The following is a 17,150-nucleotide window of genomic DNA, read 5'->3' on the forward strand; positions in this document are numbered from 1 at the left end:
AGTTGGCTCTATTACCACTAGTTGAAATGAGTACAGCGCCACATATCGTACCGGGGTATGACATGCTTCGGCCAATCATTCGATTTTCTCACCGACATGTATACTCAGAAAATAGCAGTTGTCTGACTGAGTAGCATAGTCAAACTATGGCTGTAATCTGACTAAGATGTGCATGTAAACGTAGAGTTGTGCTGTTGCTTTGAAGAGTAGTTTCTCTTTGCACCTGTAATCTTAGGCTCCATTAAAACAGAATCAGGCGTTGCTGCGAAGATGCCAGTCGTCCTCCCATTCATTTGAGTAAATGTAGTGCATTTTGGCTGCAGGGGTACAGACCACATGTGGTGGCAAAAAAAAGCCAAAAACATTTTGAAGTTGTAACAGATACACCTTTGGAGAATTGCAACCCAACATCCAATTGTGCTGGCCAGTAGCATAAGTTGTTGAAGTGTAATGTATTAATTCAAGTGTATCCCGCAGATCAAAGGCAGAGTAGGGCAGGTCAGTTGCACGCATGCTAGTACAATGGCAAAATGCAACGGGGGACCAATGGACTTTTCTTTGTGTAATTGTTTTTTTTAACTGATATTCACTCATTTGGTTTTGTTCACCAGTTTAAAACCCACCACAATGATATGTTTTGTATCCTGGTTTATGATTAGTTTTAATCCTTTGATGTGAACAAAAAATCAGTAATAGTACAGGCTGGTGATAGCAAACTATTTTGAGGTGCAGTTTAGTGGGATACGTTGTTAAAGTGAAACTCGCCAAAATGCAACCTAGTCTTTTTTTGTGAATGTATATGAGTCAAATCTTCATGTAAAAGCATTATTACGACGAAGAAGCACTTTTGAGATTTACCGTAATTTCATTTTCGGGTCAAACTCATTTTCAATGGGAGTGTTTGGGGCAAATTAGCGATAGCATTAAAATCACTATTTTTAAAACACTAAGAAGGCTCAACACAACATGAAACTTTGCTCGTAGTATCAACAGGGTCTCTACATATGAACATGAGCATAGAGAACATTGTTTTTACACAGAGTTTACTAAAAAGAGAGTTTTTGGACAACTCACATCAGCATATGTTTCCTCCGCTCGCAGTTGTCCTCGATCTCCGAATGCGACGTAACCTGGAGGAGGGTTAAGCTGGAATGCTCCTAAAGCTTAGTTCCCTAGAAATGCACCGATAATTTGTTGTTTATTCATAAGCGAAAAACAATATTGACCTTGACGTTGAAAAAGGAGCCTCATATAAGAAACAATACTAAATTCAAAAGCCGGAAAAGTTACGTGAGATATTGCGTGGATAGTTGTTGCCGGAAGACAGTAGTGGTCCACCTTAACTGTCCTCCATGTTACGTCGCATTTGGAGATCGATACTTCTCGGCTGCCATGACGGCAGCTAGCGGAACAAGCTACTGCTAAGGTGAGTTGTTCAAAAACTTTCTTTTTAGCAAACTCTGTGTACACAAACAATGTTCTCTGGTGATACTACGAGCAAAGTTTCATGTTATTTCGAGCCTTTTTAGTGTTTTAAAAAAAGCCCCAAGCACTCCCACTGAAAATGAGTTTGACCCGAAACAAAAATAAGGTCAATCTTAAAAATGCCTCTTTCGACATAATTATGCTTTTACACAAAGGTTTGATACATTCACTAAAACAGCCGAAGTTGCATTTTGGCGAGAGTTTCACTTTAAATCGTCTTGTTATTTGTCTGTTTTAAGTGTGTTTATTGTTCATATTGCCAACTTTGTTGTGCTGGAGATCCCGAGTTGGCACAGGGTGTTTAATTTTGACAACTGACCAAAAACCACTATGTCATTCCGCTGTATGACTTCCTGTCTAGCTGGACCTGTTCTGTGCAGACTGACACAACTGCCGTCCACCTTCGTCAAACACTTTTGGATCCTCTGTGGAGCAGAGTGGAGAGCCGCTTCTGCAACACTGCTGGAACGTGCTGTGGCACAGGTGGTGGAAACACAAGCATTGTCTAGAACAACCGCGATCTGCTCTGGGCAGCGCCGCCCCCTCCCTACACGCAGAACACGCGCTGTGCGTAGAGCCCAACGATCCATGGGGGGGCCCATTTTGCGCGAGGGGACGCATTCTCTGCAAATGCGCAAAGGATGCGCATTGCTGCAGTGAGGCGCGCGTAGAGCACCGAGTCAGCCCGAGGCATGAGAGAGAAAAAAAAGAGACAAGTAATCTGACACCGTGCGCGTTGCCGCAATGATTGACAGCACGCAACATCTGACCAATCAGCGGTCAGATGCGGCAACAGGCAGTTCGATGCAGGTGGAGAGATGGCCTCCAAACGGCAATATGAATCGGGAGCAAGCAAAAGAAAGAAAAAGTCAAAACAAGAGGTGGCTCGTGCTTCACTTGAAGGTGGGTACGTTGTTGAAATAAAAAAAGAAAAACTTTGTGGCATAAACACCCCTGCTGCTAATCATCAGACAGAAGAGAGGATAATTCTGTCTAGATGTGGACTGGAGATCAAATTTTCCAGCATCCCTGATTATCATTTATTGAATGTCTTGTTAACTGCATACATTCACCTCTGTTGAAAGAGGAGTGGTTAATTGACCAGTTGGTGGTCATATGTTGGCTCAGGTTTATAGCCAATCAATCTACTTTTGGGCTATTTTTATGGAGGTAAAATCTATCTATCTATCTATCTATCTATCTATCTATCTATCTATCTATCTATCTATCTATCTATATATATATATATATATATATATATATATATATATATATATATATATATATATATATATATATATATATATATATATATATGATATATATATAAGATATAGCCTATCAATCTAGTTTTGGGCTATTTTTATTGAGGAAAAAAAATAAAATAAATGATATATATATATATATCTTATATATATATATGATATATGATATATATATATATATATATATATATAAAGTGAGAGAGAGAGATAAGATGAATTAAGACAATCCTTTATTTGACCCACAATGGAGAAATTTAAAGTGTTGCAGCAGCAAACAGCAGTGTAGGAATATAGAACCTAAGTACAACATTAAAAAGTAAGTATAGAAAAATTTGAAATATTGAAATATCAAATCAAATCATAATGAATATTATTATTATTATTAGTTGTAGTCATCTTTGCATTAATTGCATTTTAATCTTTGTGAGGCTAGTATTTACATTAATTTTATTGTGTGATTTACCATTAGGACCAAAACAAATCTTAATAATCTGCTTGTATGATGGATTTCTTGTCATAACAGGGTCAATGCTGAAGTTTGTCATTAAGGGTGACACAGAGCCAAAGCCCAGTACGTCACCAGGGCCATCAAGCACCAAAATTCTGCTTAGGGCCCCAATTTGGCCAGGGGCGGCCCTGGCTCTGGGAACCTTTTGTGCCTATAAAGTGTCCGAGATGGGCCACTGGTTGTAACGGTGTGGCAGTCATTACTGATTCAGTGTCAGCAGTGAGTAGCACGTTACCTTCAAAAGTTCGGTTCCACATACGTGAGGTGATCTCCGTTCCATTCTTCTTACTGTGGCCATTTTTCATTGCTTCATGCAAGGCGATGGCATACAGCAAAATGGCATCATGGAATCCCTCAACAAACATGTTGACCTGGAAAGGAACATATAGTCATAAAGAGGAAGTAGTGGTACAGCAGCTGCTACCGTATCACCTGAATTACACTGCATAATGTAACATGCATATCATTAGTGTTAGTAGTCATCAGACTACTAATAGTATTAGTAGTAGTAGAAGTGGCAGTAGTACTAGTAGTGGTACCAGTGACAGATGTGGTAGTGAAAGTAATTACTAGTAGTAGTAGCAGCAGCAGCAGTGGGTAGTTGTACTACTATAATATTTGTTTTCACGAATTAAAAATGTTTGAATTTATTTTTCATTAGTGACTTGTGATTTTGTTGCTTGTAGAGCTCTAGATATAAGGGTTTATTGCTGCATCAGCAGTCTTTTTATGATTTTAGTGGTCGACTTTTCACTGTTCAACTCCGCGGCTAAAGATGGTATCCACAGTGCTCCTCTTTTTAGCTGTTGCCACATGCTGCTTTCAGTAGTTTTCACAAGTCATTAATAGCAGGTTAAATGAGCTGTAGGTAATTAGCATATTTCTACTTTTTGACTTTTTGTTGTCTGCTGCTTGTGTCAGAGGTAAAGGAAGCATCCCTCTGGCAGTTATTCAGTCCGTTTTGTAGTCGAACAAGACCAACAGTCATAGTTTCATTGAAGATCAGCTCAGTTAAAATGATCTTGCTGATCTTTACTTAGAATCTCCAGAATTTGGATCAAGTAGCTGTTGAAAAATAAGGTTTAAAGGTTAGATCTGTGTTAACCATACCCAATATTTATGGCCCATTTATAGATGAGACTTTTTTTTTAAGAAAAGTTTTTCACTTACTTTCAGATTCTTATGACTCAAACATAATACATTTAGATTTTAGATTTAGATTTCTAACTAGATTTCAAAATCAAAAAGATCACAAAGCTTAATTATGAGTATAACTGTATTTTAGGTGGTCAAATAAACAACCTACTCTTGAAATGAAGACAAAAGCAATTTAAAATGGGGAATAAGAATGGGGGCTCAGGCTTATACAGGCTACAAGAACAATTGACTCCATCAGATTGACTTCAGGCAGCCTCCTAACTGACCCTGGGTAGAAAAAAACATATTCAGCGAACTACCTCTGCCAATAATTAATTTTCACCTGGCAAAGTGGTCTGGGACCAGTGGACTTGGCTGGGAAACAACAAAGCTTATATCATCATTTTATTTAGAGCTGTTTTTTTTCACTAAAATGTTTTAGGACTAGATTTATAGTTGAAAAAAACAACAACAAAAAAACCTTCAATATGATAACACAGTGTTGCTTAAGTTCTTCTGTATGTATGATTGTCAGTGTGCATTGTAATTATAATGAAACAGATTTTATATCAATAAATATTCTTTTCCTGTATAATGGGAGTAAGAATACCTTCACATGTGAGCAGCATTATATAAGGGCCACTGCTGTGCGTAATGGCTGTCAATGACTGCTCTGCTTTGCCATGCTTGAGGACATTGCCATCAAGCGAGAGCTAGTTTTAAGGGATAATTTACTTTGTATGTTAGATTGCCCAACCTACATTTTCAATGCTTCCTGTACCAATGATAAGATGTTAACATGGTGGAGAAAAAAATAGAGATAGACTGACATACGTACAGTTCCGCAGTCTTCGCAGTCAAGAAACCCAGCTTTTTTGAAGGACATTTTCATTTCCATGGAGAAGTTTTCAAACTCGGGCTTGACCGTCTTGAGTAGTGTAACAGTGTTCAGAGAAGCATAGGCTTGTCTCGCATCGTTGTCATATTCATCCCCTCTCTTCCACGAGCCATTGCCTAAAGTTAAATTAGGGACAGAACACGGTAGAATTTACAAATATTGTAGTGAAATATTAGTGTTTGATCAAAATCTATTTTATAAATACTAACCCTTAAAGCTACACCTCAGTGCATTTACAGTAAGCATGACTGCTGAGCTAATGCGTAGTCCTTAGATAATAAAAGCCTTCAGAACAACAGCAAACAAAAAAGAAGTCATGGATGAAATGGCAAAGCAGCAAACAAAACATCATAAAAACAGAGGCAGCTGTCTTGGGGAAACAAACTCAAAAGAACCCTGCACAGTTTCCCTTTAAATTAGTGTTTCCCTCTGAACTAGTTATCCATCCATGGCATTCGTGGGTTGGGAAGGTCAATGGGTATATAGAATTTGACTTTCATGCCAGATTGTGATACAGAACATGTTGGAAAATAGATGTGTATTTCCACAGCAGATGCAGAGCGACAATACCATTCATGTGAAGTCTTGTTTGTATCTGCCTGATATATTTCCAAATACACTCTACTCTTAACTCTGGTTTGATCTCTAACCCTTGAGAGAAATATATTTTACAATGATGATGGAAAAAAAGAGTTTGAAAGCTGTGTAAAATATAAATGAAAACAAAATGCAATCATTTGCAACATTTAAATGAAGTGTTTCTGAGCCCAGGTAGTAATCTCCCTGTCCGTACTTGTTAGAAACTTTGTGATATTGAGTGTTTATTCAAAAAAGTTACTGGTGCTGAAGAGGACAGACACTACATATAAAGCAATTCTAAGTGCTCTATCGTAGGCTATGACTTATAACCTTCATCAAAACATGTACAGTATTTTCTTTGTATTGTTTTCAGTGAGTATGTCAAAAATGATTTACAAATTACTCTTTGTTTCATTTATGTTTTATACTGCATTCAAACTTTTTGGAAATCACAGTCGTAAGAGAGAAGCAGCACAACAACAGGGCTACATTTAAACATAGTTGTTACCCCATAAACACTGGCAGTCTCTTATGTCTTTGTCTTCGAGAGCCTAAATAGAAACAGCGTCACAGTCCAACTATTCAGATTCATGGCGAATTTTTAAAAAATAATAGGGCTAAGACAGCACCAATCCTTGCAGTTACCTAACAGCACATTGTTCAAAGGCAAGCCAACAGAATACTGTTGGATACAGGATACAGGATAACTGACAAATCCCATGTGCTGTTTAGTTAGTAACAGGCAGCTAATCTCCTTCATCCCTTTTTTCTTTATGTTTTATTGTTTGTATGTATGTGGAAGGTATGTGTCTGAGAGCACTTCACACTAAGTCATTATCATGTCCCAGGTCACAGGTTGCCTTTTTTTCACATCAGAGACCAAAACAACAGAAAATGTGGTACGGTTCAACTATATAAGGACTGCTCTGTGGATAAAGAGAACGTTTTTCTAACATCAAGCCTTCAGAAGATATATGATAATTCAAAGACTAACTTTTTAAACCTGATTAAATCATGGTTTGAGTGTTAATTCTATTGCACCAAACCTTAGACCTGGCTCTAAATTAAGAAAGATGAACTTTTAAAGACAAACTTGTGTTGTTCCAAATCTTTAAACCTCAATTTAATCTGTGGTCTTTAAACTTACACTTGAGGAGGTTTAACATGGTTGTCTATTTGAAATTAATGGCGCAAACTAATCAAATTAGTTTTACGATGCTGCTGAATTTTTATCAAGATACCAGAACAGGAAGATTGGAAAGGCAGTCAGACAGGGAGGAAGAAGAGATGCAGCTGGTTGTGTCTTTAACTAAAGAGCACTTAAATTGCAAATAGATTTTTTTGTTCATATATCTTAATATTATAATATAATATAATCATATAATAATAATATAATATTATCAATAATATAATTATATTTTATATTTTAACCTGAGTAATGTGTACATTGATTAAACTTGGCTTGACTTTGCTTTACATGAATAACCTTTGCTTTACTACAGATACATTTTTAATGGTGGAGTTCTGCTTAATTTTAAATCTAGATGCACTCATTTTAAACCTAGTTTTACTAAACTCTGATTAGAGTTTATCTAAGATTAAATCCTTCAGATCCAATCCTTGTTGGTGCAACCCAGCCTTTGATGTTCATCATTATTTGACCATCAATTCCTTCATGAAAAAAACAAAAACAAAACACCCATTTAATAGTAATGTGACGTTAACGTTACCATAAGAAGAGGCATTGAAGAGTTCAACATTAAAGAAAATGTAATTGCCGTCGGTCAGCCGTCGTCTGTGTGCAGCCAGCATGATCTCTCGTATGTTGTTTGCTCCCATGCACATGATCACCACTGCAGGAAAGTGACAAACATACAAATGCAGTTTTAGTCATCAGAGGCAGCATTTTATATAAATAAAAGAAATTAGACAATCTGTCTTCTGTCTCGTTCGCATAACCAATGTCAAAATCACATTAAAGCTGTATATTTTCACTGATCACTTATCTTGTTAAAGAATGTAGAATGAGTGTAACTGTCAAGGAACGGATGAATACAAGGGTTTGTTTGATTTCATAAAGGGTATATGTCAACATGCTTTGAGCAAATAAGTTCGTACTATATTGACATTATAACAATAATAATGGTACACTTTATGCACAGCGTCTCCCAAGGACACTTAACATTTCAGCTAAAGACAGTCAAAACATAAAGGAAAAAAACAATAAAAACATTAGTACAAAAAAGCAAACATCATCAAGATATACACTACAGCAGGTAAAATCATAATATGCACATTACAAAGCCCCAGGAAAGGCTAGTCTTCACAGGTGAGTTTTAGTTATAACTTAAAGGAAGTAGCACATTTGTACTGATGCAATCCCAGGTGAGCAATCCAAGGAGTGGGGCTAGCCACACTGAGGGCTGTGTCACTCATGGTGCAAAGTCTAGAGGGAGGAAGTGAGAGACAATGGGCATCTGAGGAGCAAAGCAAGTGGGCAGGGGAGTGCGGATGTAAAAGACTGGACAGGTAGGGGGGTGCCAAGTCATTAAGAGGCTTATTGACCAAAATAAGAACCTTAAACATTATGCGGTATTGAACTTGAAGACTGTGCAGCTGTTGAAGGGTAGGTATGATATGCGGATGAGGATAGCCATCCCCCCAAAATTCAGACATGTGGGGCACCGTGGGAGAGAGAAGATGCCTGAGACCTGAAGTTACTAATTGAAACGAACTGTCTTTCTATATGTAGGAATTAGATAAAGGAATCATAGGTATCATAAGCCACAGTAAGATCAAAAAAATAAGCATAGTGATGTACACAGAGTCAGCAGCTAGGAGTAGGTATTTGTAACCTTGGTAAGGGCAGTCTCTATACTGTGTTTTCCCTGAAACCTCATTGAAATTCCTCCCATAAGTTGTTAGTTGACATATGAGCCTGGAGCTGGCTGGCAACAGCTCACTCAAGACATTTTTTTTACAAGGAATGGGAGATTGGAGATTGGTCGGAAATTGTTGTAATCCTCTAAGTCACTTCCAGATTGTTTTAAGAGCTAGGGTAATGGCAGCTATTTTTAGACTGAATGGAACAAAACCAGATGACAGAGATGAATCTATGATCTTTGTCAGCAGGGTGCAGAGCACAGGTAGAAAATTCCGATATGAGGAGTGGGCATGGGGTCAGGATGACATGTGGTGGTCCTAGATTTGAAGTGACTAATTCACTAACAAACTGGTCATCCATAGGGAAGGAAGCAGAGAAACAGCTAAGCGTAGTAGGTTAGGAGGTGATGAAAACATTAGGTTGAGTGGAAATACTATTCTGCAGCTGTCGGTGGATCAAGTTAATTTTGCCAACAAAGAAGTCCATGTAGTCTCAGCACAGTTTAGTAGAGGCAGTCAGGCGAAATTGTTAAGCTGGCTGAATTAGCTTATTTATGGTGAAAAGGGGGGGATCTGGGGTTTCCTTGACCGTTCATAATCATTGTAGAGTAGTATGTGGTCCAGGCACGTGCACACATAAGGCCCAAGGGGTGCTTGAGCCCCTGCCCTTTTTGCCTCGTATTATAAAGAGCCCTTTTGTGTGTTTTAATGAATAAATACATTCCTGTTGTGCAAAGGGATGTGAAAAAAACAGCGGTATAAAAACGCGACGCTTATCTACCGTACACATTTTGTTTGTAATATGGTGTTATGAGTGTGTTGAGCCTCAAGCCGCTTCTCTGTCCACTGTGGCTTACTGCGACTTTGCTGTTTTAAACACTGCTGTTCCTACTAACATTCACAGTAGCCATTTCTTGGTTTGGTCACATTTTTAGATGTGTAGCAACAGTAATTTGTTCAGCAGTGAAGCACTGCAAAACCACCTCCCCATCCGGTTGTGCGTGGCTTGTCGGTATATGCGAACCCTGAGGGGGTAACTAAATTCACTGTTGTGTATTCATAAGGTAGCTGCCAAGTTTCAGTTAAACATGGAAAATCAATGCAGTGCTCTGAAATCGTATATTTATAAAGGGTGCTTTGTTATTTAAAGATCAAATATTAATCAGAGCAAATTTCACATCATCTGTGTCTCTGTGATAAGATGACTTTGTTGCATCACATTAACAATAATTACATTTTGTAGGATAACACCTGTAGTCCTTTTCCAGGGCAAAATATATTTAAGATTGCCCACTTTTCTGGGTGGTAGGGAGAATAAAGTCATTCCGATTGGTTAAACAGACAAGAACTTATGATAATTTGTGTGTATAATGTGGTTTTAATAGCAGGTGAGCTCCATGCTGATGCATACTGCAAATTATCAGATAACATTTGACTGCAACATTATTTGGATGGATCCCATTACTTCTGTAAAAAGAGCAATCATCCCAAAACAGGTTAAAAACTTCTATGCAGCCCATGTTTTGTATTGTATCCAAGGTGTTGTGGACTGTGGCTCCGGGTAGACAGTGTGCAATTGCAAGTTCCTCATTATAGAGTCACCCAAGATTGAAATAGTGTGGGGGAAACGGGCAAAGAAGTCGGTGCATATTGACTGTGGGACATGACAGGGGATGCTCTGCTTCATCTTGGTGGAGAGTGGTGAGGAGTTGGCTTAGACTTTGCGAGAAATGTGTATAGTCCAATGCCTGCCACTGGTAAAGAAGGCAGCAGGAGCCACAGTGGAGTCATCACCAGGTGAAGTCAGGACACCAGGGGCCTCAATGGTGTGGACCAGAGTCCCATCTACCAGGACTGAGTAGTGGCTGGAGAGAGATAATAGTTGAGGAGACACCTCAGCCAATTGAATAATGCAGCCAGGGCATACCACCTCAGTCCAAGACAGCTGGAGCCATGAGTTGGCTCGATATGGGGTGGAGGTTTCTGTCCGACCCTTGGCTCTGGTTCCATTGGGAGTCCCTGAATGATCAGGGGGAATCAGGGTGACCTTCAGGGGAGTAGTGGCATCCAGGTCCAATATAGCAGTTTTGGTGCCCGCTGCCCGAACAACCACGACCAGCTGGCACTCAGAAAGTTGGCCACTCTCCTACTAGGCAGGTAGTCCCTCCAGCAGACAGGTAGAGCATCAACATGCACACAATAAGGGGAAGTGGTGAAGAGAAGAGAGGAGAAAAGTGGAGAACTGAAATGTGCTTTGCTTGGGCAGCAGCTGCGAGGATAAAGCCTTCAATCAGATCATCTTTTGTTCCAGAGCTCTGACTTTTTGTTGATTGTCGTCTCTTAAGTGTGAGTAGACAAGTTTGCAGTCCATACTCACAGCCATGATAGCGTCTTATAAGTCAAGAATAACTCATAAAATAGTATGGTTGTTGAGATGATAAAAAGTAATCTAGTGATCAGTAAGAGTTGAGTGTTTAAAATTTATTAAAAAGTTGGCAGTAAAAAGTTGCAGCCATGAGGGAAATCCATGTGGGCAGTCTGAATGATCGCACAACAATGTCCAAGTGCGTAAAATCAGTAAGACTGATGTCACAAATCTTAAACCCGGTTTAGAAGCGTAGTAAAAGAATCCAGAATCGAAAAAGGTGTGATCAGGATTAGGACTGAAAAAACATACAAACAGGATAACATAAATGATTCCAGGGAATAATTTTGGTTGTAGTTTACAACACAGCTCAGTGAAAACATTGCAAGTCATGATGAAGTTATTAGCTTGTTATTAACAATGGGTATATCTCGGTAACATTAGACTCAAGTTTATTAACAGGGTAAAGCGCTAAAAACACAGACTATTTCGTTTTTTAATTTTTTTTTGTATATTGTATATAGTACTTTATTGTTTCTTATTGTTTCTATATCTGCCCTTGATTGTATTTGTACTTGAATGTACCCACTAAGATGACTTAATTTCACCTGTGGAATTAATAAAGTTATCTATCTATCTATCTATCTATCTCTCTATCTATCTATCTATCTATCTATCTATCTGTCTATCTGTCTGTCTGTAATAAATTGGTTGCAAAAATCTGCTGAGGCCCTGTCCCCACGTATAAGATGATTCACTAATGTTGCTGAAAACATGGCTTCTGGAAAACTCCAGCCAGGGTGAAGGTATTCAGAAGAGCATATTTCAGTGCTAATGTTTGGATGGGCAGACATCAACATTTTTGGAAACAATGACTCAGCCATGCAAGTTTATCAGTGTTTGTGGCATCACTAATGAATGTAAACTCAGAGTACTTGTTGCTATAGTACCTGCTATATTGTTTAATGTTATATTTACAGAGACACAAATGGACATTGACAACACAAGGGAAAACAAAGACGAAAATGGTTGCTTACAATGTTTTGCTGACAAATTATCCAAGAAGATTCTGTGAAGAGCAGTCACTTTTCCCTGCCTTGCTCATAATACTTTCTGTAACCAAGCAACTGACCAGAGTATCGATCTGCTTCCTGATTACACCCGCATGTGCATACCCGGTGTACATGAATGACCATGAGATATGCGGTTCTGGTGTGTTGAATGGAAGAAGATTGTTTCTGAAATCGTGCGAAAATGCTCATCTGAGACACACACAACCACGAATCAGCAGGTCAAACTACATGTTTCTATTTAACTTCCTGGTAATATAAGTGCTATTCTCCAAAAGAAAAGAGGGTTGCACCCTGGAAGATGTTTTTTCATGAATTTACTTAATCCTCTGTCTGGCAAATACACAAAATGTTTTCAGTCATCCAGCATTCGTCAGTGTGTACAAATGCAGGAATACAATGCACTGTACACATCAAGAGGTATATTGATAACCTGGAAACAATTGTTTTTGTGTAATAACCATGACTCAGGACTGCAAAATTAACTTTGAGAGCAAGAATAGAAAAGAAAAATGCAGGAGGAGTCACCTGATAAAACTGCTAAGAGCTAATTAAAGCTAACACTACGGTTAGCAGCAGTCAGCTGTTAATTTAACAACAGGTAATGTTCTATATCCATCAGGAAACTCCTACATCAGTCAGAGTTCAGTCAGAACAAAAGGGTATTAGAAGCAAAATCAATTAAAATATTTTCTCCACAAAATACAATGCAGAACGACGTCCTGCTCATGACAGCTGTAAACTTACGTCTGCCCTACTGTGCTGTGATTGGCTTTGAAAGCCTCATTTGTATCATTTAAATAAATCCACAATGAATTGTAAAAATAAACCTATAGTACCTCATTATTAAAATATTATCATGCCATTAATGTAGCCAAATTATTGTTTATTTGCAAATATTGTACTTTTTGCAGGTTACAGCTTTTACACATTTGCGCATGTGATTACACACACACACACACAACAATTAAGATACAGTTACAGAACTCTCCACACACATTTAACATTTGTTTCACAAAAATAATGGCTCAATAACAGACTGACGCACCAATAATCCAAAAACAGCATTTCCACAAATATTTCCAAGGCTGATGCAACGCGGAGGCATAACAATATGATCCATGACAGACTTCCATGTGAAATGTTGAAAACTGATCTATGTACAGGTAGATTAATTTGCACATGGTTCCATTTAATTCTGTTGCAGTATATCTGCCTGCTACATGCTCACATTCAGGAGTTATACAGACAAAAATGCGAGTCCATGCTAATACTCCTTCTCCCTTATGGCCACTAATACCCTACATATTTGGAAATCTATCTTTTCTATCCACATGCTTCTGGATCTCAGGTGCTTTGAGCAGTATAGTGAAACTGCAAAACCTGTTAACCATGACAGAAATCCAGAAGTGCAGCTAGTGCTCCTCATTTGGAGCTGCATTTGTTAAAAACTAAACTTTCCATCAATGAAAGTAATGAAGTGAGCTTAGTGTTTGCCAAAAAAGATCAAATGTAAGAATATCCCCTACTGGTTTGATATAAACTTTTCCTATGGTGTCACCGTGATTAAAAATAAATAAACCAACCAACAAGTAGCTACACAAACAAGGATTGCAACTGAAAACACAGTAACCCCAGCGTCCCTGTTAATAAAGAAGATTCAGAGCCTTGCTGGAACATTCCTCACAACTCTGTCACTTAAACACACCTCCTGAAATATCCCTTGAGTCAGTGGGACAAACTTCACCTCAGTCCTGCCAGCACTATAGCACCCTTTAATTACACTGGGCTCTACACACACTACTAGCCCTGTGTATGCTCTGCAAGCCATTCCATGGGGTAACGTTTGCAGCCAGCAATATTTCAAAACTTCTGGATTTTCCTTTTTGCTAGGGCACTGATGCTAGTTACAAATGAACTCAGGACTGGGGCAGCACATGGTGCTGCTCTGAGTGCCCACAGTGTATTTCAAGTGTCCTGTGTTGGCCATAAACCTTTAAGTTGGAGCATATGCAAACATGGGACTGAAAAATTGTAATGCCATTACTCCAAGAACAGGGATTTATGTAGTTGGATCCGTCTGTCAGAGAGGTGAACAGGAAAAAGAAAAGAGAGTGAGGTGGAGCGAGCTCCTTTAAAAGTGAATGTGCCTCAGTGTGATGATGCCAGACCTTGACATACATGGATACAAACATAGGATCAGACTGAATCAGTGCTGAACACACTGACTGGTGATTCCATGTTTGTTGTTCTTAATAGTATTGTTGGTTACATATTGCTGTCCTTGCCCTTTCAGGCTGGACCTTTGTGGACATTTGTGGTCATACAGTAAAAGCAAGTCATTGCCTTACAACTATGCAGAAGTCCAAGGGGAGTACTCTCCAAACACAAAGACTTCATACAGACTCAGGATGGGAGTGCATGTCTCAGGAGGATTAGCATCAGAAATGGACCAATCACAGAAGAGGTGCTTTATTTCCCCCTAAGTGCTTGTTACATGTTGCAATATTGTGCATTTAATGGTACAAAATCTGTTGCAAAATGATGAGTTTTTTTGTTTTTACCATCAACAAGTCCTGGTAAAATGACTGAAAGAGAAGTTTTCAAGAGTAGGAATTTTGTATTGGCTGTGTTGGATGAACATGTTAGTGTATGTCCTTCTAAAATGAGGATGAACAGACAGGTAATGTGTAATGCTTACACTTTCCTCAATCATACGTCTCTGAAAATTATTACTAGGAAAAAGAATCAAAACATGGTGGTATGCCAGAGGAGGAGGAATAATAATCGATCTGAATTTAAGTGAACACGACATGTCATAATTGGAGCAGACATTTCTAAAGGAGATACTTGAGTTTGAAACCCTGGTCAAAATGTACCTATAAGGACATGAATGCAAGAAATGTCAATCAATCTCTGAAATGACGGTTGATGCTAGACTCATTCATTACAAATAGTGAACTTGTGGATGAAATGTATTCTTCACCATGTGTATTATTGCTTGTATAAAAGTGGATAAAGGTGTGAAAATATGAAATCAACAGAAGTAAATCACATTAGATCCACTTACTCCCTCTTAAGCAATGTGCTCCCTGCTATGACATACCAAAAGCTGTTATAATATCAATATAGCAACCCTGACATGATTATATTACTCCCCAAGCCTGCTTTTACTGTTGAATGTTTGACATGCCAAATAATTGGTAACACTGCAACGAAATCACTGAAAGCTAAATGAAGGAAACCTTAACGAGACCACATCCTGTCAGTAAAACTGTGCTTCAAGAAATGCAACCACAGTCATTACTTAAAAAATTTAAGTAGGTTGAGTCTCTCCATAGGCCAAAATAATGTCATCATTTATTGTCCACAAAAAAATGCATTTTACGATCAAATAAAAAAAAAAAAGTTTCCTTTCCAACCACAGTCCAGTTTACTGAAACTGATTCTGCTCTATTACATTTTGTTGTTCATCTCAGTCACAGGGCTACCTGTGATGCAATTATAAATGAACAGCCTCAGGCACTACCTTCACCAGACCTGTTGGACGGAAGCTGATGATGTACTAACAACCATCTTTGGTAGCCCATATTTTCCGCTGAAGGTACATAGAGAGGAGCAGGCGGTTCTGATGGATTTTTTTTTTTTTGCACTAAGGAAAGGAGAGCTCTTTCATCCAGTGGGATCAGTGTGTTTTTTTCTTAAAGCTTATTTTTGCTTTTTTCACCATTGTTTGGTTAATTACTAAAATCTTCTGTGAACACAGTGAGTCCACAAACAAGCCAGAAAAACTCTGGCAGGTCAGGAAACAAGAGCAGAAAGATGATTACACAGTTTGGAAATAAACCAAAAGTTTATCAGGAATATCAAAACCCTTTCATTTGGAGCTTAAACTGAATTTAAGCACATAAGAAATACTATACTTGTATGTATCTGTGTATATACTGTACATATACATACATACTGTATATAGATACCTACATATACATATATAATGTGTACATATATACATTCATATCTATACATATATTATTATCTTGATGTAAACCCTCTCACTGAAGTTACACAGTGCAGAAACAACAGATAGGGGGCGGAGTGGCTGAGACAGAGACACCATTCACCCTATTACAAGACACTGCACCATCAATATGATTTTGAAGCTGATATTTTTAGTTGAAACAGTTACATAATGTTACTGTAAAGTGTGTTTGCTGATGATTTAGGTCTTACATGAGTCAACAAATTATTTTCCAATTGGCATCCTTCATAACCTCTGGGTCCCCAAATAACACCCTGTGAATGTCAAGAGACTTAGTAACTAACAGGAAAGAGGAAAGTTCTGAACGCTTTGTTTGACTTTGTTTATCTGATAATTCATGCATCTTGTGAGTGGCAATTCCAGGTAATCTAATTGGCCTTCATGGAGGAAATACAGAAAATAATGGAGCAGCTAAATCAAAGGTAATAAGCAAGCCATTAAAGAACATAGAGCTAGTATTATCGTGGATGTCTCCCTGAACACCAATAACATTTTTTAAAAATACATATATCTATATAGGGATTTTCATAAACAAAAGTCACAAAGTACTTTACATGGGCATTAATATACAGTAAGAAAACATAAAAGATGAAGTTAACACATGTGCCACAAACATAACGATGATATTAACTAGTAGGAACGTTGAATAATGCCAAGAATATATGAACATTTGGGAATATTTTAAGGTTTGATGAAAAGCTGATGCCAAATGTGCATTGCTGGGTGTAAAAAGTGGAATAAAATCAATTGCCTATTGATGAAGGGAACATCTTTAATGTTAGTTAAACAGCTTACGCTAAATGTGTATTACTGGCTGTCAAAAGCTTTAAATAATGCAAGGATATATGAAAAATATGGACTATTTTAAGAACTGTTGAAAAAACTGCTGCCAAATTGTTGGTTTTACTTCATTTGAAGTGA

At 38.1% G+C, this 17,150-nt stretch overlaps 1 protein-coding gene across 1 annotated transcript in view; it reads right to left on the reverse strand.

The window, feature by feature from the left end:
- Positions 1-17,150, reverse strand: part of npr3 (natriuretic peptide receptor 3) — a 36,405-nt gene that overhangs the window by 10,933 nt on the left and 8,322 nt on the right. The window contains exons 2-4 of the mRNA XM_030418348.1: positions 7,603-7,725; positions 5,234-5,409; positions 3,494-3,629 (exon numbers count right to left, since the gene is read on the reverse strand). Of these exons, the coding sequence (XP_030274208.1) occupies positions 3,494-3,629; positions 5,234-5,409; positions 7,603-7,725 (435 nt within the window). The remainder of the gene's footprint in view (positions 1-3,493; positions 3,630-5,233; positions 5,410-7,602; positions 7,726-17,150) is intronic.

This window comes from Sparus aurata, chromosome 5, assembly GCF_900880675.1.
Source record: "Sparus aurata chromosome 5, fSpaAur1.1, whole genome shotgun sequence".
Taxonomy (NCBI): domain Eukaryota; kingdom Metazoa; phylum Chordata; class Actinopteri; order Spariformes; family Sparidae; genus Sparus; species Sparus aurata.